At 38.6% G+C, this 25,233-nt stretch overlaps 2 protein-coding genes across 3 annotated transcripts; one reads left to right on the top strand and one right to left on the bottom strand.

Annotated features, from left to right (window-relative positions):
• Positions 1-613: 613 nt before the first annotated feature.
• snx7 (sorting nexin 7) lies at positions 614-7,662 on the top strand. The gene is made up of 9 exons (XM_061666610.1): positions 614-776; positions 1,631-1,816; positions 2,219-2,329; positions 2,753-2,911; positions 3,341-3,539; positions 5,017-5,216; positions 5,352-5,438; positions 6,672-6,830; positions 7,131-7,662. The coding sequence occupies exons 1-9, from the start codon at positions 693-695 to the stop codon at positions 7,206-7,208; spliced, it is 1,263 nt and encodes a 420-aa protein (XP_061522594.1). The 5' UTR covers positions 614-692; the 3' UTR covers positions 7,209-7,662.
• Positions 7,271-25,233, bottom strand: LOC133396597 (phospholipid phosphatase-related protein type 5-like). Of its 2 annotated transcripts, none has more exons than XM_061666611.1 (6): positions 24,775-25,233; positions 20,001-20,133; positions 16,062-16,312; positions 13,855-14,031; positions 13,520-13,654; positions 7,271-11,850 (listed from the first exon to the last, which is right to left on the bottom strand). In XM_061666611.1, the coding sequence occupies exons 1-6, from the start codon at positions 24,976-24,978 to the stop codon at positions 11,821-11,823; spliced, it is 930 nt and encodes a 309-aa protein (XP_061522595.1). In that variant the 5' UTR covers positions 24,979-25,233; the 3' UTR covers positions 7,271-11,820. The 2 variants fall into 2 exon arrangements, with proteins under 2 accessions (XP_061522595.1, XP_061522596.1); XM_061666612.1 differs by having other exon boundaries at positions 16,062-16,264.

The following is a 25,233-nucleotide window of genomic DNA, read 5'->3' as shown; positions in this document are numbered from 1 at the left end:
GTCATTTGTTTACATGAACAGTTTTACTCATATAATACATAATATGTAATCAATAAGGAAGGTGTTATTTTGCATTTGCAGAAGAATAACAGCGTGTTTTGTAGTTGTTGTTTTCACCTAAATTAAAAAAGCCCATATTCCTGCCACATCAACCCATTACCTCTACTCACATAAAAAAATAAATAATAAAATAAAATAAAAGCATGCAAGGCCCTATAACTTACTGATTCCAGTGTTAGAATAAACTACAAAAGCAAATTCACATTGCTGCTACATTAATGCTACATTAATAGTTAAGTTTATGCCTTTGTACTTGCTTGACTTACTACTTGTATTTTTAATTCTTTCATTGGGGAACCTCTGCAACATAAATGATCAACATGATAATTGAAGTATATGTTTTTTTGGTGTGTTTTTTTAATGAGAGGTTGTTGCCCTGAGCTTGTGCAACACTGACATCTAGTGGTACCGCCACGAAAATGATTTTGACGTCCGGTTCCCTCACCCGAGATGTCTCTGCTTTTATTTTGAAAATGTGCGCTTTTATTCCGAAAACCTCTCGAGGAATATCGGATCCCGACGGCTGTTTTTCCGTGTTTTTTTTTTGGTTTTTTTCTCCCTGTTGTGCACAGTTGTAGAGGTTTAGGAAGTTTGTCTCTCGGCTTTCACTCCTTCACAGTGAAAGTTGTGAGATGAATTGTCAGACGGACTCCGTGGTTTTGGCCAAAGACATGCTGGATCTGGAAGAAGACGAAGACCTGGAGGTTTTCAGTAAGGTACAAGTCAAACTTGAAGACTCGCACTACTTATCAGTTGCCATGCTTGTGACGTGGTTACGGCTCCGGTGAAGACACAATCGTAGTATCGCGTGACGAATTTGCCGAAGACTCGGTCTATCTTTTCTTTTGTCAGCTGTTAGCGATGCTTTATTTTTATTTTTTTGACGACGCAAAACTCCTGAATCAGCCGACCAGCTGACCCTTGTACTTGACTTTTAAATCACCTTTTCCTGTTCATGGCTAACTTGGACATTACCCCGCCCAATAATTTGTTTAAAACGGTTCGTTTTGGTTATTTGTTCAGGGTTGGAGCATTGGAGCTGTCTGGAATAATAATAATAATAATAATAATAATAACAACAACAACCCCATTAAGGATAGACGCACTATTTTAGTACAGTTGCCTATACGAATTGTCAGTAAAGTTCCGAGACTGGTGTCACAAAAGAGATTGCATACTTTTAAGACCAAACTACGAGTTCTCCCCTTCAATGTGGGCCAGCACATCTAATAGAATAGACTCGAATAAAATAAAATAGAATGGCCATGGTTGACTTTGTAGGACACAGTGTGCAAGTAAAATAAGGAAATGATGTGTACAGAGCAGTAAGAGCAAATTGAGGACATCATTTAAAAAAATACAAATAAATAAGGTGGGATGGTGGTGTTGTATACAGTGCTGTTGTGAGCAAAGCTGGGAAACATTGCACTTAAAAAAAATGGAGTATTACATGTAAAATGAAATAGCACTAGGGTACAGCTTTCTTTATTGCAATTTTAACATGTTTAAAGTTAGTATGGCTAGCAAATACATGTGATATTCATCTAAATACATTTTGTCTTTGGTCCAGAAATTATTAGTGACAGATAGGGATCCAATGCCCAACTCTCCCAGCTCTCTGGTCAACCAGTACCAACTTGATGAAGATGATGAACCGCAAATTGGCAGCACCGAAGACTTGTTTGTGACAGTTGACAGTCCAGAGAGTCATGTGACAGCTATTGAGACCTTCATCATGTACAGAGTCATAACCAAGGTAAGGTGGGAGGCGACGCGCGCACACGTAAATCTTGACTTTTTCAACACCTCTGTATTAGTAGTTTTCTACGCACAGTAAATTGTGATGTTGCCACGCTGCAGCAGTGCTCGACGTTTCTGCAGTCGTAGGAGCTGAACGCTGTTCCCCTCTACTGCAAAGCAGAGCTTTTACAAATCTTCAGGAGACTACATTTCACTAATAATACTAAATATATGTAACCAGTAAATGTAGTCTTCACAACCAAAACTGAGTGTCACCATTCAGCAGTATTTATTGTAAAATAAAAGCTGAAGTGTTGATCTCGCATCTCTGCCAAAGGTGTTTCTAGCTCTTATGACGTAGCATTCCCAGCTGTATGATATACTGGGAGTTGATAGTGATCTGCGGTGCTCTTTCCAGACCACAAGGAGTGAGTTTGACTCCTGTGAGTATGAGGTGCTCCGGCGCTACCAGGACTTCCTTTGGCTCCGAAGCAGACTGGAAGAAACCTATCCGACCCTCATTGTTCATGTAGGTACTGTATGTATAAGCACAGTACATAACTACATAAGCACGGTTCAGGTGGAAGACTAGCATACACCGTAGACCAATTACCAACATCGGAACCACATACACTCACCTCCAAAAGTATTGGAAAAGTAATGATCCAACTAAATTAAATAGACAGGAGAAGAAAAACACTAAGCTGAATGCCTTGCCAGAAAAACTAAAACTTAAATGTTTATACAACATGAATCCTACATGCATAATTATTTTGAACACAGTGTACAGTATAAGAGTGTCATCATCAACAACTGGATGATGCTCATCTCCAGTTTTCTTCCTTTTTCATTTTCTACAAAGGAAAACCAATTTTTTTTTTTCAGCGTTACAGTGCAAGAATAATTTGACTGTGGCATGTTAAAAAGAAAAAAAAATGCGGTCTTCCTTCAGCCTCTTCCAGAGAAGTTTGTGATGAAAGGCATGGTGGAACGCTTCAGTGATGACTTCATTGAGACCAGGAAGAAAGCGCTACATCGCTTTCTCAACAAAATCACCGGGCATCCCATCCTGTCCTTCAACCAGCACTTTAAACTCTTTCTAACTGCCCAGGTATTACACATTCAAAGCACACACACTGGTTAACCTTATTAATAGGTGAAGATGGTATTTATTTATAGTTCGAGAATTACCAACAATCCTAACCCTCAGTTTATTTCTACAACCAAAGTCTTTTTTGTTACCTTTATAGTTATTCAGCTTTATGATAATAAGAATGTAGCTTGCACTACAGTAGAATGTAATACTTTGTAATTGTAATACACTTTAAATTGCATAGTTACTTAATGGTTATTATTATGAATTGATAAAACATTGGTAATAAATGAGGAATTCAACATAAAAACTCAAGAGACATCGTGTAACATGACTATACAAATAAAACAATTGCCAATGACATGTCACAAAAAGTTCTGTGTTAACACACATACATACCAAGAACAACCACAACTAAGTTTAATTTCAACTTTGGTCCATCTGCAGGATTTTTCATCTCACAGGAAACAGGGTCCAGGCTTCTTGAGTCGAATGGGGGTCACTGTACGAGCAGTGGCCAACTCGGTGTGGGGCATCAAGTGCCGTCCAGAGGAGTTCACACTTATGCAGGAATATGTAGAGAACTTTGGCTCCAAAATCTCGTCTGTTGACAAAGTTTCTCAGAGGATCATCAAGGAGCAGCGAGGTATTTCATTTCATTTCAAAAGATTGCTAGGCAACATGTTTACTGCAGATCGTTTTAGCCATGCGTCTGCTGAGTTCGTACAACCGGGATTCTCGTTCCACTGAGCCACGAGGTGGTGCGAACAAGGCACCGGTACCAGACTTTCAATGCCACGATAATGCCCATCAGGAGAGGTCGCTTTTAATATGGTCGCTGCTTGTAGTGGTCGATGATGATGCGTGGTTTTTGAGTGATAGTTCCGTGAAGAGTTCAGTGGAAAACCAATGAGGTTGATTCATTTTATTTTTGCTGTAGACTGGAAACTTCTCCTTCCATTCTACAGAATATCAGACGAGATCAGCAGTTCAGCTTTTATATGTATTTACAGCTTTTTCTGAAGGCTAGAATTTCTAACAAAACATTAAATTTTTAGGTGAACAGTCTGAACAGACTTAGACTGACGTGAATAGGACTTAATAATTTGTTGCAAATCTTATGCTCACAATAACTGCATCAAGCCCGAGACTTGTTGACATCACCGTTGCATTCTTTGTTATGCTTTTCCAGGCTTTCATCACAGCTACTTTTAGTTATTGTTTTAGGAGGTTTTAACAGATCAAATGCATTATCTGTAGCAGTGGTTTTCAAACTGTTTTTGTTTTTTTTAACCTTAAATAAAATAGGTAGCTCTCCAAGTGCCACCACCATAACCAACTTTAAAATACAGTTGTAAAGGTTCATCAAAAATAATGCAGAGGCTTTATTCCTAAAATATATACATATAATAATATTGTAATCCACTGTAAAACTATCCCATTTGAACATTACCACTGTGCTTAACTTGAAGAAATTATAAAACTACTTAGATTATGATTCAGTTAAAATGTATTGCACATAATTTTCTTTTTTTTCCTATATAAATGTTGATAACAAACGGGTCTAAAAGATTAAATGCAACTATATTGTACTTACAAATTAAATACAACTTTCAATACACTTTCAGAAGAAGGCATGCAGGCTCAAGTCATGACAATGGCCTCACCGAGTTTGACATGAGCTTGTATTTTGGGGCTCCTGGGCAGATGTTTTCACTCTCTAAATTTTAGGCTGTCCATCAAAGGTTAATCTTTGTCGCAGCAGTCTTAAAAAATAAATAAATACAATAAAATAAAATCTCCAGAATTTTTAAGGCTTGTCATTGTACTTTTTGACAAATTCTAGCATGGTCTGCTTAATTTCCTAGTCTTCTCACTGCTTGGGGTGGCAGTAGCTCATTTGTAAGGACTTTGGCTTTATAGGCAGAGGCTAATGGTGGGGAAAACAAATTGCAACTTGTCAAATCTGAAACTGTAGCTGAAATATTATTGTAAATGTCATGGAAAAATTCAGCAACTATGCTCTCACACACACACACACAGACACACACACACGAATCTTTATATTGCTTATATATCCAAATTGATTGTGTTGAATGTGTATTCAACATGTGTATCAACAGAGTATTTGGATGAGCTAAAGCAGTATGGGCCCCTCTATAGCCAATGGGCAGACATAGAAAAGGACCTGCATGACCCACTGAAACTCGTAGCCCACTGTGCGGAGCAATGCAGTAAAGAAACAGAAAAGCAGATCCACCATCTTTCTGAGGTGTTGGTCCCTGCTCTTCACGAGTATGTGCTCTGCACTGAGGTACTAAAGGTGAGTTGGAACCATCAAGTTATATAGCTCATAACATGCCTCACCAAGAACTATTGTAAATCACCGAATTTGGACATTGTAGGATTAAAGCTGTGTTTAATTCTAATTGAATTGCTGCCGATTCTGTGGTTGTAGACTGTGATGAGACGGCGAGACAATATCCAGGCTGACTTTGAGACCAAAAATGAGGCCCTTGCATCTAAAAAGGCAGACCAAGAAGTTGTAAGTACATGCATTGCTAATATGATATCCAAACACCAATACTTCTTTGCTTCTTTATCCCTGGGAGCCAAAGTATGTCTTCGTGTGTCTTCCATCACCAGCGTTCGTGTGTGTGGAGGCAGGGGTGGGATGGTGGTGCAGGGGTATCTTCCATGTTCTCCTTATCTAGGTTTGTGTGGTGAAACTGGAAATCAATGCTCATCTCAGTGTTTGCTCAGTGGGGAAAAGATTTGTCAATATGAGATCAAGCTGTAAGACCAGATGCTAATCATGCTTTAATGGAAACTCCCATAATCAGACATAGACTCACACGAAGTATGTGAGACAAAGGGTGACCAGATAAGAATTTGACTGTAAAAGATTGGCCTGTATGTTGTGTCAATACTGGTATGTCTGTTCCTTGTCAATGTGTTCAAACGCATATACAGTGTGTTTTAATAATTGTACGTGTGTTTAAAGTCTATGGGAGTGGCGAAACTATGTTTAAAAAAATAAATAAATACAAAATTTGATATGGTCTCTAAATCGCAGATTTTCACATGCAGTGTTGGGTTCACTGTATTTTGAGCCAACTTTACATGTTATGACCCATTGTAGCCAGGAGAGGGTAATCTCACTATAATTTAGAATCACACAATTGCCTGAGGAAGACATGCTCTTCTAAACATCAATTACATAGTTTTAATTAATTGTATAATATTGGAGTATTAGCTTTACTAGCAGAGGACGGTCCGTGTTCCTCAATAAGCACAGGTACAGTAATTCCTGAATATACAGTGGTTGTTTACCAAGCCTTTGTTGTCACACTATAGCCTCCATAAAACAACCCCAATAAGTACATGCATGAATCCAAATGTTCAACATTGATTTGGATTATATACTTCATATATTCACTCGTGCATTGCACGATTGCAGTTAGGTGTTGCAGTTTTCTACAAACGATAACACGATCAGTAGATATAGTAGTTCATTACCCACAGTGCTCATTTTGCTCTGCAAAAAACCTTCAACCTAAATATGTGAAATGGCAAGAGTAAATATTTGAAAACAATCTTTTGCAAAACTATATCGGAAAAGTACTGTAAAGGCAGTTGGACAGGACAACGTTTGAGGGGGGATAGACAGAGAAATGACACACCAGAGCAAAAAAGAACAACAAAATCAACAGCATAACAACAAAGCGAGGCACTCACTTGTATAATCTCCGCTGTATGTTTATTGCCGTGTTTTTAGGGTCAGCTGGAGAAAGAAGTAGATGCTCTGTCAGATCGAATGGAATTTGCGAACAATGCATTGAAGGGAGATTGGATCAACTGGCAGAATAGCATGAGAGATGACCTCAAGTCAGCCTTCATCTCAACCGCTGAGAAGAATGAGGAATGCTATGAAAAGGTGAGCATTAAAATCAATTATTTAGCTATTAATGACATAAGGACAACATGACATTTTTGCAATTTTGGGGGGCTAAAAAGCGAAGCGTGGAGTCTCCGTCTCAAAAATGCACTCTTGCAGTCTATGAATGGGACGATCGTTGTCTACAGCCTCCCAAATATTCACACGCTTTTATTTCTGCCGGTTTCCTCTCTTTGTATTATTATAAGTGAGTCGATGACTACACATTGTTTGATGCCTAAATATCATAGATAGATATTGTAGGCGGGTGTTTAATAAGAATCATGTTTTGTCTTGCAGTGCCTTGCAGTGTGGGAATCATTTCTCTTGTCTCAAAAAAGGGATCCCATCGAGCATCAAGATGAAGAGACCGCGTAATAATGTAACATAACATCGCAAAACAAACACATAATCGCAATATCATCCTTTTGCATGACCAAAACATCAATGTTGCATACAGTATTTGTCCAGATATTGTGATGTTATTCTAGAATGTTTATACAATACAATAGAAGTCTCACTGTACATTTACAAAAATACTGTATTAACGTTAGTCCTCAATATGGAATTTGCTATGCTATCTAAAAGGATGGCTTGTAAAGGTTCCAGGAACTACTTTGTTCAGAAGATATGCTATTTTCCTTGTTATGAGGAACTATAATGACAAACTTGTTAAATTTAACCTCCAAGTTTTGTGGTTAAAATCATTTGACTAGTAATGATACTAATCAGCACTTTTTCACTGTTCAGATAATTTTGGTGAGACCTTCTGTGATGCATGACTTGACTTGCTGAGGAAAAAAAAAGATGAATAAATAATCAAGACCTAAAAGATGTTTGACTATTTATGCAACTTGTAATAATAGGGATCTGATTCAAGGTAGGATGTTACACACCAATCCTCATGTCTTGTGGTAGGTGGGCTAATCATCGGAAATGATTTGCACTCCCGTGTGGGAGTGTGCAACAGTTTGTTGAAGAGACCTCAAGTGGCAAGCCTAAAAATGTGTTCCAAATATGGAAGTGTCTCCCAGCCCGATGTTCAGTAAACTGATGTTTAGTTTTTTTTTTTTTTCTTTCTCTTATGTAATCAGTTATCACTGACTATACTCGATTAATTCTAAACGATTCACCTCAAAGGTAATAGTCAGTGCCTCCACAATAAGCGTTACATCATCAGAGTGGTGCGATCTTTGTCAAACCACAACATATTGGTGCCCCATGTGAGGCACAAAAAAAACCTGCTTGCCTACAACTGGTCTGACACACTGTAAATGGTGATCAGATATCTGAATATCAAGGAGAGGTAATATCAAGTAGTTAGAAGCAGAGCATAGGAGGATATCAAGGAGAGGTTCATACCGTGCAAATATCCAAGCCCAAGAGTTTTAAGGCAGTGCATGGAAGCCCCTGAAAATATTGACACTATAGGTCGAATTTGGACATTTTCACTTCGGGGCCAGCAGTTTAGACATGAATGACTGTGTGTTGAGTTACTTTGAGGGGGCAGTAAATGTTACACTGTTATACCAGCTGTTCACCCACTACTTAAAAGTGCTCCTGGTCTTCAGAAGAGAATAATCTACATTATATACATAATAGTGTAAGTATTTGTGAATGAATTGCAAACAATACTTTTAATTTCTTGAAACATTTGGTTTTATTAATTAATTTTTTTATGATCCCATATTTTATAGAGTGTAAAAACATGGGACGAAGAACATGGGTTACAAGAGCAATAACATCAATGCAAAAGGATCCATTTGAAACAATTCTCACTGGGTCGTGAAAAAATGTGAAAAACTGTGAAAATATATAAACCAAACAATATGAGAAAACATACAATTTCTGTATGTAATATTGTAATGTATATTGACACAATTAAATGACCAATGACTATCACTATCCATAAAACACCACCATATTTTAGTAAAGCAACACGGGAAAAAAAAACAATGACCTAGAGATGAAAGGAAATATTGATAGAAGCAGTCAAACAGTGCATGGTCATAAAAAAAGTAAAATTACACCGTAATTGAATAAAAATGTGACTTAAAGCATACTTATATGTTATTAATCAGGTACAATTCTGTTTTCATTTAAATATATCGTACTGTACTGCAATAGCTTGTGCAACATAAACATTTGAGCAAATGTGTTTTTTGTTTTCAGGCAAGTGAACTCTATATTTGCAACCATAAAGAAGTTCTACTATTTGCAAGTTCTTAGCTAGACTTTGTTTTAAGTGCTTCAGTGACATTGGGAAAAACCTTGACTGGAGCTTCACTTTAGTTTGCTATGAAAAATTAAGAAAGCCTGACCTGTTGATGCTACATAGCAAAATCTCACTTGGGTATTTAGGATTGAAATTTAAATATTTCAAGTTCATATATTGTATGTCATTACATTTGCAACATGACCACACAAAAGGCAATTGAATCCATTCCGTTACATCTAGAAAAATGTACCTCATGTCCACTAAAACAGAAAACAACTGGAAGGGGATAACATGGATTACGGAAATTATTATTATTTTATTTTTTTCTAATGTTTATTTACTCAGCCCATAAACTGATGGATAACCTTTCATTTTGTGGTTTATTGCGTTTCCTTTCTATTTTCAATCTTAAAATCTTTACATTTGTTTTATCCAGATGGACTTAGTATGTCCCCCCACCACTTGCATTTCATCTTTATACTTCCACTGTATGTAACCCATCCATCCATTTCCATACGGCTTATCCTCACTAGGGTCGTGGGTGTGCTGGAGCCTATCCCAGCTATCTTTGGGTGAGAGGCAGGGTACACCCTGAACTGGTCGCCAGCCAATCGCAGGGCACATATAAACAGATAACCATTAACACTCACATTCACACCGACGGGGAATTTAGAGTCCTCGATCAACCTACCATGCATGTTTTTGGGATGTGGGAGGAAACCGGAGTACCCGGAGAAAGGGGGGGCACGGGGAGAACATGCAAACTCCACACAGGCGAGGCCGGATTTGAACTCCGGTCCCCAGAAATGTGAGGCGGATCTTCCACCATGCCGCCACTGTATGTAAACATTTTACTCAAATAAATAGCATACATATATAATTGAATTATTATCAAGTCGAAAAATGACATAAGTGCATGTTCTGCTTCTAGATAAGACTAAAACAGTTGTTTTAGTCTTATCTATAGGCAATACCTTTTATTAGTATTTCCAAAGAAATACTTTTTATTAGTATTTCCAAAGACTTTTCTTATAAGAAAAGTCTTTGGAAATACTTTTTATTAGTTTGTAAGTTTTACTATCAGTGGTTATCATCAAGCAATATTTTTGGTGATTTTTTTTTCTTCCTGAGATTTCATCTATCCACCCAGCAACATTAATCTTTTCTTGGAGAGAAAAGATAAATAAAATATGTTTGTGTTGCATTATCAACTGCAATTATTTGTACATACAGTACATCCTAAACTCAGAGTTACACTAGAAAAAAAAAAGTTTTTTTCTAATGTGATTGTAAGTGCCACCTCAGTGCAAAGTATTTTGGACATGGATTATCCTTTGCACATTTTCTTGACAATGGTTTGAAAAGACTATGCTCTCCTTCTAACTACAATGACAACTGAACAATGAAAGCGGAGTAATTAGGGTTTCGTAAGACAATATAGAGAGGTTTGACCTTGGCTGTGTTGTAAAGTTGTTGAGCTTAGTAGACGTAAGAATGTTCATTCTATTTTACTCTGTTCTGATAATATTCTCAACTGTCTCTTTCAAAAATGCTCTAATCTCATGTATAATTTGAATATCACCCCAGAGTCACTGTATAATGTTAATTTCACAGGTTGGCAAACACTAGTGAGAGTGTAAAGAAAAAGTATATATTGTCCGTTTCTCTAGAAACGGACAAGTATATATTGACTATTAGGAGAAACCTCATGAAACAATATGAAAGTTGTTACTGGTTGTTTGAGAGATCTTGTCTGTTTCTAGAGAACTGTCAAACTGCCCTTGAGCAAGACCGCAGGCTCCGAGTGTTAATTTGTTCATTATGGGATGTAATTTATACACCAGAAATATTCAGCAGTGATGAGACAAATTTCTACCAGAATGGAAAAAAATATATACTGTACAGTGTTCCCCTGCATAGTTGCAATTTGCTACTCACAGATTTTTAGGAACCTATCTTCTATCATTTGCTGAAAATCTACCCTATTTGATGTTTTGTGCCTAAAATAAAAGTATTGCTTTGGCGCCATCGTGATGCCTGGGGAACTATGTTGACCTGAGGGAAAGAGCTTCATTGAGACAGCCCATTGCCCTGTATAATAGAAAAGCAGTGTTTTGCGTATTTATCTGTAGGCATTTGTAAATTTTTGGGGTGTAGGGTGCTAATTAGTCGCAAATCTTCACTACTCGCCCGAGGGCTCAGTCCCTATGGGACCACAATGAACTGCAGTGCTTATTGCAAACCCTCTTGTCTGAATCTGTCGCCTCGCTGAAAAAATTGTCAAAAATATGAATGAATAAATGAGCACAAAAATGATAGAGAGATTCTCTGAAACATGCAATCTCTACACAATTTGCTTTCATTTCAGTCCCTATTTGTGTATCTTAAAGGGTGCAGTGTTGCCCCATTCATCACATGATGATTGTAATGTTACCATGAAAAGAAGGTAAACAGCCTCATACATTGTTGATGCATGAGGACCCACTGGCAATTCAGTACCTTCTCAAGAATACTTTTCAGCCACCTGCACTTGGGAGGTAAGGGACAGACCATTACATCAACATATATTTAGTGCATAGATAAAGATTTGATATCAGTTTTGTTCATTAGATTAAAGCTGTACATAATAATGGTCTGATTAAAAAAACGAAAAAAATATTACAAAACATAGACACAGAGAGGAAAACAGGTTTACAGCTGCACTTGGGCTAATTGGAATCGATTGTGAGAAGTGGGGATGTCCTGTGCATCTGCTTCACCGCTGCTTCCGTGTCATGTGACCTCAGCAAAGGTGATGTGATTCTATTGAAGACAAAGAGAAAAATATATTACTTCATGTACTGTGTACTCATGTAGTGTGCTGGACCGTCCCAAAGAAAACAAAAAAAAAGCCCATGTGAAGCAACTAAAACTGTCAAACAGAAAAAAAGTTTCGGATTACTGATTGACAGTATGTTCGTACACGGCCTTTTTTATTGATGGAGCTCCAAACGTACATTCAGTCATGAGCACAGTATTCTGATGAAATTACTTTTATTGGATTTATTTCATACAGATTTAAAAATAAAAAACATACTCTCCTTCATAGGTATAGCCGGAGCGCTCAGCACATCCCCACTGTCCGACTACACACTGCATCCACTACATAAGGCATTTTTAAATTGAAAGTGTGCTTTATCTTTTTTCATGAATTCCAATGACATTCACAAGTCCCAGGAACGATTCGCTTTCCATGATTCGAAGCCAGCCTCAGCTGTCAAGTGAATCATGCCTCTTTGGTGTTTCCGTGTTCATTCACAGTTTGAGCAAGGTGAGGAGTCTGGACTAGAGAATCCGCGTAGATGAAAATTCTGCAAGCCCAGGCGTGTAAATAAGGACTTATGCGCAAATGGGAGAATATATATATATGAACCTTATGGTGGACATCAAGGATATTAAATAAATTCTATAAGAGTTTCCATAGTGGCTACACACTAACATAGCACCGTATATGCATAATGTGAGGTAATATTGTTATTATTTGGCAAAATCTCACCTGATTAGCTTTTAGTCAGTATCTTTAAGGGGAATTTTAATAAGATGTTGATAAATGTACTGTATGGGTGCAGCATCTGGAAGCTGAGTTCAGAATGTGATGAAAGCTATTCCATAACACACTGTGATGATACAAAAAATTTGTCCAGCTTGTTTTATAAATCTGAATACAAACTAGGGAATGTTTCTTTCATCCCTGTCATTTTGTTTAGTGTGGCCAGTTTCCCTCCAAGGCTTCCTTGCTGGGCTATTTTTAGGCTGGGTTTTTTCCACCGAGCTTACCATAGCCGAGTTTAATGTGAGATTTTATTTATTTTTTTCTTCTCATCTTCAGACAACTGAATTTTTTTCACAGATGGACTCTGAAATGACTGTGTTCACGCATTCCACCATAAATCCATTAAATGTGCATCTTTTAGGGGGAGAAAAGAATAGTTAGAAAAAGGGGGATACATTGTATTTAAGTCTGCTTCAAACGAAGGGTTATATTGTGGACAGTATTATTTCAACCTCAGGCTTGACTGGATGGTTTGTTTAGTGGTGATCACGAAAAACTGAATACATATTGTACACACCCTCCAAAGGTATTGGAATAGTGAGAGCAATTCCTTTTTTTTCTAGCTGTTTGTTTTTTTTTAGTTTGTTTTTTTTTAGCTGTAGATTGAAAACATTGGGATTCAAAGGAATGTTGGATGAGCCTCCTTTTGTTTGCATTTTTGGCAGACAAAGTTTTACTGGAGACCTCATTTTGACGCTGTCCTCATTTGTTGCATCGGAAAATGTTACTGAGCCCATCCCAGGAGAAGCCAATGGAGCCATAGGATTGAATCATTGGTTTCATGATATGCGATATAAAATTGGATGAATTTTTACTATACAAAATTGGATGAATATCATCAACTAATACTAGTAAGCTGATGAAAAGTGCTATACTGACCTGTGAGGCGATGTACTTCTCCAGAGTGCTTTCTACTTGGCCCATGCCCAGCATTGTTGTGTTCACTTGCAATTCTATTGGTGTGTCATCATTCAAAAGCAACTTCCCTTTAAAAAAATGGACCACGCACACCACCTAAGCAGAGAATTTTTTTTTATGAAGAACAAATGTCGTTTTGAGGTTAAAGTTATATTAAAGTTAAAGTTATATTCATTATAATTAGAAGAGATACAACTCTTCAGGGATAAGATTAAAAAAAAGAATTTACTGCATCACAATATTCTCTACAGTATTGTGCATGTATTTGATGTCTTGTTTTGAGAGAAAAAACTCACCAAGAAGGTGGCAATGGCAGTGCCTATCATGAAACCGGCAATGACGTCCGACCAGTGGTTACGGTATTCCGCTATGCGATTCAGTCCTGTGAGGAAGGCCAGACACACAAGGGCCAGGGACAACACTGGTTTGGCAAGGCGAGTGCCTTTTACCTGGACTGTGCACGTCACATACATCTGAAAGGAAGAGGGAAAACATACCCATACATTCAAATTCAGTGTACAGTAATGCATCCCCCTTGCTGTCCAATCATGTTTCTTATACACTAGTGACACCTTGTTTTTCCCCTCCACTTCTTGAAAGAGTTTCAACCTGTAGTTAGACTTTAAAATATCAGTAGACTTTACAAGAGTACTGTATACTGCGGAGGGGGTGTCTGAAAAAGTCAACTAATGTTTGATATTCTGATTCCTTTCAACTGCTAGGTCCTGAGTTTCCAACATTTGTGGCCCAATATCTTTCTGAGTTTTTTTTTTTTTTTTTTTTTTTTTTTTTATATAAACAGTAAAAACAATGTAACTTTACATAACAACTGCACTCCCTTTGAGTTTCTTCATCTATGATTTGGAAGCGAGGCTGGGTAAAGATCCAGAGCCACTTTCAAGTGACTGAGTTTGACACCTGTGAACTATGTTGAAGTGAGGGGAGGAGCTTCATTTAGTCAAGCCATAGCCTTGTCTGATAGGACAAAAAGTACTTTGCTGTCATTTTGTGGCATCTATAAGCAATTATAAATTATTATTTTCAACTGACAATCACACTGCAGAGCTATACACCGTATTCGAATTCTGATTTGTTCCTTGTGTTACAATGGCATCTACTTTCGTGTGACCCATATCTGATATCCGTGACTGTGCTTACATTTACTCAATGCACGCACACGCTAAAAAGGCAGCAAAACAACTAAAGCCGGTAAATTTAAGTGACACTATTCTGCTACAATATTGTTCACTGATGCTTTTCTTCTCTTTCAGGCTTTTGTGTTGCACATTGCTGTCACCCATCATCACGCTCTCACGCTGTACTTTGTAAAGCTTTTGTATTGTAAACTGCTTGTCACACTTTGTCACGGAACTGGAGGCGGCCCAAACGTGGAGCAATCCTTGCTTGCTTGAAATCCTTGGTTATGTACGGGGAATGCCCAATTGATAATATCAAAGAGTATTGCCAACTTAGTGACTTTGTCGCTACGTTTAGCACAAAACGGCTACAAATCAAGCTACTTTTGACTCCAAAGCACTTGCGTGACAAAGCATGCCAGCAGAGTATGCCAACACAAAAGCCCAAAAAAGATGCACAGTGAAAGAAGGAAAGAATATACGGCAGCACAATAATGGTGAAAATATTTTTGTAGACTCAAAACATTTTGCAGATAAATCGAGACAAACATGAGCCACAAAATTTCAACTTGTATTTGTAGGTATTTTTACACGAGTATTAGATACACCATTTTCAAATATCTGTGCAAAGTTTTAGATTTGGAATTTGCCTGAGTTACCCTTAAAACCAATGACTTGGGTAATGTGAAGCAGTTTAGGAATATATACATAAATGTGTTCAAATATAACGGGAAAAATCCATGTCATTGTGGAGGGTTGTGTGTACAATTCTGAAAAGGACAACAAAAAAATAATAATTCAATCCGCTTTGAAATAGCGTCTGTAACATAACCCTAATGTAGAAACCGTGAATTTCTAGTATGTTTTTGAATTTTGATCCTTTTATCCTGTACTTTTGGTTGGTGTTTTAAAAATTAAATAGGCCCTTTTTTTAGATGATGCTGTAGTCCTTCTTTGCCTTGTGTGTTCTCCTGTGCTTGGGTTCACCTGCCTTTTTGCCTCCACCCGACCATGACAAACCTCCCCTCGTGGTTTGTCTAGTCCTTCTCAGTATTGGTCACGTATTGCTGATTCCGCACATCCTGCAGCCGCCTGCCATCTGTTTTCGAATTAGGGTTTTATCTTGCTATAACCTCTGTTTGCTGTTGTTGCACTCTTGCCTTGCTTTGTCTCCAGAATCAACCTCCAGAGAGAAGGTTTGGTGGACACGAAATTGTATCAATCAGGTTTGCCTGTCTATCCACATCAGTGTCTTAAAAGTAGAGCTTAATTTCACGCTTAGCACATGTAAATCCATCGGAAAAGCATTCTGACCACAGCGTTGAGAAGAAAAGCAAGAAATTGGGGAGCAGGGTAGAGTAACTCACAGCCAGGTAGAGTGCAGCATATATGCTGAGGGCAGCCTCCTTGGATGGGAACGTTTTGCGGGCGTGCAGGATGTCATTCTGGTTTCCTGTGCAGGCCTCCTGCTGGCTGATATATCGGAGGGCCTGATGGCAACCCAGTGCGGTGTAGTTTGGTTTACAGATGGTCATGAAATAGGGCGCCAAATTTCCCGTCACCACCTGGCCTGCGTTGACAAAGATGTCAACAGTGAAGAGGCCAAAGGTGTAAACCCCTGGTAAGAAAAAGACAGTTTTAGAGCAGATACACAGAAAGAAAGGTATCATCTGCTTATATCCTTTACCTAAATTGTGATTCTCCCGAGCAGGCAATATAAACAACTCATTCCAGTAGAGTTGGCCAAGACAACGATGCAATTCGGACACGGGCATGTAGAGCGCTTGTTGTTATTACTATTGGTGATTGAACTGTGGTGCCTGTATCCTTTTTCTTTTTGGCACCGGCTGGGGCTTGTTGCACCAGTGAGAGGATCAGTGCCTCGTCTTAGCTCAATAAATCCGCAACCACTGTGACACAGTGGTAGAATCGTCTGTCTATTTCTCCTTAGGCGAGGTCGTATATATACACACATGAACTGGCAGTTATCATCTGCCTCGCAGACATCTTGCTTTGTCTGACAGCAAAGTGATAATAAAATATCAGAGAGAAAGGAACAAGGTCTACTCTCTTATCCTTTATACCAGATTATGATCAATATAAAATATATTTGATCAGTGCAGAGGTAGGTATATATTTGTCTAACAGGCCTAAAATGGGTTCTATATCATTAATTGTGGCCCCAACTGTATGAATGTGGGAAGTCACTCAGAGGACGAGGTGCATGTAATATAAATCAGCTGCTTATGAATGCTCGTCTTTTAATTTGTGCCCATTTCTCTTGTCTTGTTTCTTCAGAATGTAGCTGTAACGCGATATCTTAGCAGGATTAAAAATATATCTTTGCTTATTTTTCCTCAAGTCTGCCCTGAAAACATAAGGAAATTGTTGGATTCACCCATATTGTCTGTTAGTGGTAAATTGTAAATTTGTGTTTTTCGATGATGTTTACTTCAAAATATGCTACATGTGAAGCTTTAAAATGTGAAGATTTATAAAAAATCTTGCCGATGCTTGTAAATGATGAATGGGATTTGAACTGACATAATTGGTAGAAAACGGAAAATTTAGTCAGTTGCTGTCCTTTTTCCTCTCTATTCCCCCAGAAAAGGCCTTTGTATTGACCGACGATCTGTCTACGGGGACACCAAGTAAACATTCCTCTCCTGACATACTCAACAGTTACCATAATCCATTCCATCAAAAATGCCACTTATATTGTTTTAAAATGTGTGCACATTTTCTTAATTATTCGTTATCACCGCAGTAATGTGAGGCTCCAGATGTTGACAGGTCAATTTTTAACAAGCATGAAATGGATTTTGCCAAGCCTCGTGTGACTCACTTGCAGCAGAGGCTCATCGTTCTAATTCTGTCCTACTTCCCCCCACCCTCCCCCCACCCCCCTGACACGAACGTGGCGATGTGGGCGCTTTGTGTTTTACGGATGACTGCTGCTTTCTAGCTGGCCATCCTTCACCTCTGAAATTGCTTATTAGGGCATGAACATAATTCGGTTCGTCTGATTGAATAAAGCTGCAGGAGCACTGTGTTTCCTTCCTACATAGTGCAGAGCAAGTATTTAATAATGAAATGAAGTACTGTACGTGGTTCACATGTGCAGCTTTTAAAAGTGAGTAGATCAACATAAGCGTATAATACGCTCATACACATTGTCCACAATACAGTGGTGCCATGAGATACGAGTTGAATTTGTTCCGTGACCACATTCATAACTTAAAACACTTGTATCTCAAATCACCTTTCCCCATTAAAATGAACTGAAATCCCATTAATCTGTTTCAGCCTCCTAAAAACACAAACAAACAAACAAACATTTTTTAATAAGAAAAACAGCACTCTATAATATTGTACTTTTTATATTTTGAATTCAGTGGACATTGTGCTGCTCCTTCTGGTGTATGCACTTTGGCCACCTGGGGGCAATATTATACAGATAAACGGATATATAAAAGGAGACGGTCTTCAGTAAGGTGCAATTATGTGACTCGTTTTTAAAGCGTATATACAGTATGCCTGTGAGTATTGTTACATTGTCTGCCTACATGTGTTGCTCCACCGTTTCTGTTCAAATAGCCATTGCTTAGCGGGTTATCACGGGCAATATTCGTTAGTCCATCTGTGCTCTGAAGATGTATGTGATTGGTTTATGTTCTATTCTGTTTGTTTTATGTTTCATTTGACAACAGACTTCATATGGGAGTGGCAGTAAACAGTTTGAAGCTTCTTTCCTGAAGACGTGTTCATGATCTGCCAAAATGTTGCTTGCTGTGAAGTGAGTTAAGATGAGTTCACTGCTTGTTTCTCAAATTGTTGCTCGCAGGTTAAGCAACTTTGATCTCGTATGTTGGGTCACTCGTATTTCAAGGCGCCACTGTATCTTATTCTGAAGGCGACAGTAGCGTGAACTCCAGCTATTCGTGGGCGACAGGAATAATATGGGGAATAGTGAAAATGTAATTGCCTCGAGGTGCCACAAGATAGCGGCAAGGCTCATTTTTCTAATTCAGCAATGCTATGGCCTGACTAAATGACACTCCTCTCCTCAGTTCAACATAGATGCTTGGCGGCAAGATGCAACAAAAAAAATCTCAACATTTTTATACTAGTCGTATTGTCAATAGGCAAATTTAGGAATGCTGAACCGCAAATATATCTACATACACGGTTCGCTGTATTCCAATTTGTAAGGGCTGAACTTTCTGAGTAGATCCCTGTGACGTGAATTATTACTGAGAGCCTGCATGCAACACAGATAAACAGCAGAGTGGCAGTTAAAACAATTTCAAGGAAACATTGAGCAGGTTGTTCTTTGGCCATGACCCAACCCACCACAAGGTTTTGTGGAAATCTGCAGTTTTCATGCAAGTTCCGAAACATTCTTGTATCTATGTACAGCATGCTTGCTGAAACAGTAAATCAATTATATCAGTAACAAAAACGCAATTTACTAATAAGGATTAGATGAGAACATCCTGTCTCAAACATACTGAATGACTAAAGTCTTGTTATTTACCAGTGTACAATTTTCAAACAGTGGCAGAGGATCAAACCTAATTTTCTCAGGCTTAGAACAGCTTGCTTTTCGATTCATTATAAAACGCACACTCTGCTAAGAGTCACCATCCAATATGCAGTCAATGCATAAGGCTTTTGTTCTGCTGTATGAAAAGAAAAACAACAGGAGACCACCATTATGTGATCACATATGCACACTGAAGTATCTCATATGAAATATTTATTCGAGTTGTTCTTTTTCCATGGTGCAATGATTATATATCTTCAATGGTTTTTTGTTTTCTTAAAACATGAACATTTGAATGTATGTCAAATTTTTACAAATCCACACAAGGTCAAAATAATATTGTATACTGTATACTATTTATGCTCTCGTACTATATACACGAATCAGACACCTGTTGTGAATTTTGCTGTTAAGCTCCTTGTTCGAGAACAGAAAGTTGTGCACTGTGTGTCCTGAAATAATTGGAGTTGGGTGTGCATTCAAAGGTTTAGACAAGGTCAAATTAAGTTCACTTGCAAAGGTTATAGTACTGTGCATCATCCTGAAATTTCAACCGAAATCAAATATCCCTAACTTTTTGGGAGTTATGTACAGTATGTTAGGTTACACCAGAGTGAATGTTGTACTGGGAAATGTTCCAGACACCTGGCTGTTCAGGCAAGTGCCCCCACAGGATTCTTGTAAAACTGAATGGAAAATGTCTCATTGCATACAATTTATAGATTTGGGCGTGTAACGAAATCTCAAACATGTCACATACCAAGGAAACGAAAGGTCCTGCGCACTAGCGGGTTGAGATAACAGCAGTCTCCTGTGGCCACAGTCTTCTCTGAATTGTCAAACTCTTTAGATGTATACTGGACCAGGAATAGCACCGTCTCTGTTATTGTGATCTGGTAGAAATGAAAGTCAGACAAAAGACAACATTTACATGTAGACACTGTAGTGTTTATCGAAAAGAAAATGCAACTGCTTGTCAATGCAAATTTCTTATTTTCATGAGGCAGGACCACTAAAATCTCCCAACAGACAATTTCTGCCAAGGTCAAAACATTGTACTGCAAAAGTTAAGCTCATAAAGTTTTAGCATGGACATAACCCGCAGCGCAATATTATTACAATGTTTTCCCAGCAATAATAGTAATATTTAATTATGTGGAATTTCATATACTGTGATTTACTATGTTATGATATCAGCTGTACCTGCAGGAAAAAGTGTTCACGGAGGTACTGAGGAAATGTGTTCAAGTCTACTGAGGCAAGTTTGTCCTTCAAATCTGAACGGCATTGCAAATCAGTTCTTTTTAGTTGGGTGTCAAGAGGCACACCAGAAGCTTTGACTGTAAAGGGTGAGTGGAAAACTGCAAAGTTCAAAATATTTCAAGGTCACTAAAGGCCTCAAATCCACTTTTCTCCTTTTAGACAAAGACAATTTGTCTAATAAGGGTGAGCAGAAGAGTGGATGGAATACAATATAAACAGCAACAAACACATTGTCTGAGTCTCAATTATCAAGTGTATCGCTTAAACTATTGTTTCTAAAACATTGTGTCCCTAGCAGATAATATAGAACATTTCAGAATGTTTGTGAACGTTAGAAGCCCGGATACTTATACGGTAGGCGGCAGAAAGTGAGTGAGTAGCTCTGACCTGAACTGAAATACAGACAAAAACTTGTTGTGCTCAGGCTTGCGTCGCCAGATCGACCACAAAAGGTTGAGGTATTTTTCGATTTTCTTTCAAAAGAATCTAAAATAATTCCGCAGAATTAAATCCAATTAAGCCCAAGCGACTTCCTTTCAACTGACACTTCACACATTCACATCATGGCGGTAAAGAAGAAGGCTTCCCGTTCCACCAAGAAAATCATTCATGCAGCTAATGTCTGTGGTGGCGGCAGAGTGGTTTTAGCAGCTGCTGTGACTGAATGGTGAGGGGAACGGCATAGGAGATGAGGATGTGAGTTCAATTCCACACGTTTATCATCAGTAATCATCAGGCCGCTCTGGGGAGATGCGGACCGGAGAGGAAGAGAGAAGCTTAAGAGTCACAGCTCGACGCTGACCTGACAGAAAGAGCCGAAACGCCGGACTGTGCATATTTGGACTGCTGATGAACTGTGTGAGTAAACTGCTGTCAAAGACGCTGTGCTCCGGGTGTTTTTGCTGAGCTTCGCGTTTGGCGCCAGATGCCACATCTCCCGTGTTGTCGGTGGATTGAGCACAGCAATCACGTCCGCTGTGTCATTGAGCATCTCTCTCTTTCTCCGGTGGAGGATAATGTTATTTTGAGGGTAGAGTCCATTTACACTGTTTGACAAACAGTACACTGACTACTTTACATTGTAGAAAAGTGTTGTTTTGTTCAGTGTTGTCCCATGAAAAGATTTAATCAAATATTAACAAAAATGCGAGGAGTGTTCTCACTTTTGTAAACTACTGTATGTACTGTATGTGTAGATGCAACAGAAGAAGGCATAGGAGTGAACTCTCAGAAATATATTAGTTGATCGATGGATCAAGCAAGTACATTTTGCCGTTCAGCTCATGTTAGAGATCAGGAAGTTCTTGAAATTTCACCTGGAACCTGAAATTGCAATTTTTTTGTAAATCGTGTGTAACTGTAGATTGTATATATACAGTACATTCTTAGTTATCCGTTCTCTATCTGACAGCGACTGTGCTGTGTTCAGTGACTTGCACCGAGCACAAAGCTTGTATTCAAGGTACAGTGCTTTCGGATACTTGTAATTGGCGGAACTAATGAAAGAACATTCAAAAATTACTGTAGCATCATTCATTTGTGATTCAAGAGATATTTAGACAATGTGGGACAGTCATGTTGTGATATTTGGCTGACTTGCTTCTACTAGGGAAAAAAAAGCAGGATGTAGAGGTTTTTGTGTCGTTAGAAATGATATGCCTGCATCTCTTCATCCTCATCTTTTTATTTGAGGTCGGGTCACAGGGACAGCAGCCTAAAGGCCAGATCTCACAGTCCAAGAGACAAATTAACCAGCGAGGCGATCATTAGGCTTCCTACTAGATACCTGAGTCCCCCCCACCTCCAAATTACTGAGTTTATCACCCTATTTCTAAGTTAGAGCTCAGACTCCCAGCGAAGGAAACTCATTTCGAACAGTTGTATCGGTAGTGTTGATTTTTTTGTGTCACTGTCTACATTTTATGACCATAGGTGAGGGTGGGAACGTACATCGAACCGTTAATAGAGGGCTTGGCCTATCGACTTTACCATGACAGAATGATGCGAAATCCATATCACTGCTGACACTCCATTGATCTGCCTGTCAATTTACCAATCCATTCTTGACTCACTCATGAATAAAGACCCTAAGATACTAAAATTGCTCCAATTTGGCCAGGATCTCATCGCTGACTTCTATTTTAGCTCAGGATCGTGGTCTTAGATTTGGTTGAAGATGGACCAAAGTTTGATACCGGTTGTACGCCAGAGGGCGAATCGGTGAACTACGCCTACATGAGGGACAGCCAAATGCAACTTTTGTCATCATCATTTGATGTCTTTAGGGGTCTTGTTGTCTGGTCCCTCCACCCTTGGCTTAAAGCACCCAAAACAACTGCGCTATTAGGATCAGTCGTCGGGACATGCAAACCCCTCCGCCATGATAACGTGAAATTGACGGGGAGAAAAATACAGTCTCTCTGCTGTGTGGCAAATTTATTTAACACCGCACAACGTAGCAGTATTTGGTAGCATAACAAGTTGACAGTATGTGAGGCATCTCATCGCAAATTCTCCTATATCAGCTCCAACTTGAGAATGCCTCAAATGAGAGAGCATATGCTGCTGGGTTGTGGGGAATTGTTGACGTAGTAGCTCATCGTAAGCAAAGGATTTTAAAACAAAGCACTTTTCCTTGTCTTCTGCTTGTCTTTGCGAGTTCCACGTGATCAAGCAATGGTACACAGCCCTTGAACATCCAGCACACTTCAATCTATGTCTGAAAACATTGCGACAGAGAGGTATAAGACTATGTTGTTTACATGTCACTTTTGGTTTGGTTGAAAGAAACTCTCCTGACATGCTCTGAGTGCATTTCATTTAGTGTGAATGTTCAGAAATCAGATGCAAACTGAGATCACCTGAGGAGTTAGTCCACTGACAGGGTCATTCTTATGCAGTTTGGTTAATTTGAAGGCTGCATGGATCCAAGACATCTGGTAGCTGAATAGTGACGGCGGAAAACATTCGGAAATTACGTAATATTTAACAGTACTGATTCACTTACATAGGTATCAGTTTCCTCTCATCTAAAGATGCCAGTGTGAACCAGGAACAAAGGTACTGTATGTTTTGAAGTGCATTTTAAGTCGTACAAAAATCACTAACTTGACTATTCCAGTGTTATCAAAGTAGGTATGAACAATTATTTGAGCTCAAACTGACATCACAATGGAAAAGAATCCAATTTTTTCAAATCGCAAAGACTTCACTTAAAAAAAAAAAGAGAGAAAGAAAACACGCTAACAAGACTAACGAGCGAGAGCGAGGGCTGCAGTAAACATCTTCAGCCACGCCAAGCTTTGAATTCTTTGATATTTTGAAAATGGCCTCGACAGAAGAAATGTTAGGCATAACCATTCATGCTTCAATTAATCTCATTTCATCATAACATGGAGGCTTGGCCGAAAGGAAATAATTGTTTATATTTTGACTGTTTGCAGAAGATAACAAGCTTCTCCCAAAATATTATGCTAAATCACAATTGCAATATTGGTAAATATATATATATGAATATGTGTGTGTGTATATATGTATATATATATATATATATATATATATATATATATATATACAATTGCATTATTTTCCCTAACTGTTCAATCACATCAAAGTATTACTCTGATGAACTAAACAACACAATAGCATTTAATGTCATGTGATTATTCCAAAAAATGCAGCAGCTTCAACAAGGGTTGTTAAGAGAAGAAGAATCTGATAAGAATATACATACTCCTAAAGTTATGTTACGCAGGCAAACAATCATATCAATAAGACTTCATCCAGCATTACCATTTATAACAGCAGTGGTTGATTTTTTTTTTTATATACAAAATGCATCTTTGAGCTCAAAGGTTCCACGCATTTGTTTGCCATAGTAGAACGGGTTTATTACAAAAAGCAAGAAAGAGAGAAAATGCAGCAGTGACATCATGGTATCCTTGGAAAATCATACCACCTATTACAATCTGTAGTTAATAACATTAGCAGTTCTAGTTGCAGCTCAAGCTCAGAAGCCAAAAGCAATAATATTGCTATGATGCCAAGGGAAATGACATCACCAAGAACATAGTAAGCTAAGCACTCAATCACATTGCTCATCATAATTTTGATTCTCTCGTGCTTCGAGCTCAATCGAAGGGAATTGCTATTTTTACTTAGGTACATTTTACAGGACATACTAAAACAGCGATTTAAGATTGCATCTTTCATCTGATTTTGATCCATTTTTTCCCAGCTAACTTCATTTAACTGATGAAGCAGAGACTCACCAGCAGTGTTGGCAACACGGCTACTACGGCATACAGCAGGATGGGAGGGATGGCGCTGTGGTCCTCCGGTCCAAGGTAGGGTTTGGTGTAAGTAGTATCGTAGCAAAAGAATCCCTGCACATGCACACTGAAGGTATCAGTGTACTCAAAGTAATAGGCCAGCATAACGGTCCCAGCCATGATCACCAACTGAAAGTACAGCATGATGCAAACGTACAATAACAGACATTTAATTTTAAAAGAATTCTATTTCTTTCTCTCTTCTACCCTGCGTCCCCCTCCTCCATTCTGGCAGCGGTTCATGGCGGCTCAGCTTTACATGACGAGCCCCTTTCGTGATGGCTCCCCAACCCTAATTTGCTCTGTCTCTCTCTCTCAGCTACAACCAGTGAACATGTGTGGGGGTGGGAGAAAAAGAGAGGGGGATACTTCGTCGTAGACGAAGGGAGGGAGAGCGAA

Source organism: Phycodurus eques, chromosome 21 (assembly GCF_024500275.1).
Source record: "Phycodurus eques isolate BA_2022a chromosome 21, UOR_Pequ_1.1, whole genome shotgun sequence".
Classification (NCBI taxonomy): domain Eukaryota; kingdom Metazoa; phylum Chordata; class Actinopteri; order Syngnathiformes; family Syngnathidae; genus Phycodurus; species Phycodurus eques.
This window is presented reverse-complemented; position numbering and strand designations above follow the sequence as displayed.

Excerpts from the sequence above, each read along its gene's own strand:
- LOC133396597 (XM_061666611.1), bottom strand. The coding sequence starts at position 24,978 with ATGCTGTACTTTCAGTTGGTGATCATGGCTGGGACCGTTATGCTGGCC. Across the intron at positions 16,313-20,000 it reads CAGGACCTTTCGTTTCCTTG|GGGTTTACACCTTTGGCCTC; the intron begins GTATGTGACATG and ends TTTTCTTACCAG. Across the intron at positions 13,655-13,854 it reads CTGCCATTGCCACCTTCTTG|GTGGTGTGCGTGGTCCATTT; the intron begins GTGAGTTTTTTC and ends TTCTCTGCTTAG.
- snx7 (XM_061666610.1), top strand. The coding sequence starts at position 693 with ATGAATTGTCAGACGGACTCCGTGGTTTTGGCCAAAGACATGCTGGAT. Across the intron at positions 777-1,630 it reads ACCTGGAGGTTTTCAGTAAG|AAATTATTAGTGACAGATAG; the intron begins GTACAAGTCAAA and ends TCTTTGGTCCAG. Across the intron at positions 2,330-2,752 it reads ATCCGACCCTCATTGTTCAT|CCTCTTCCAGAGAAGTTTGT; the intron begins GTAGGTACTGTA and ends GTCTTCCTTCAG.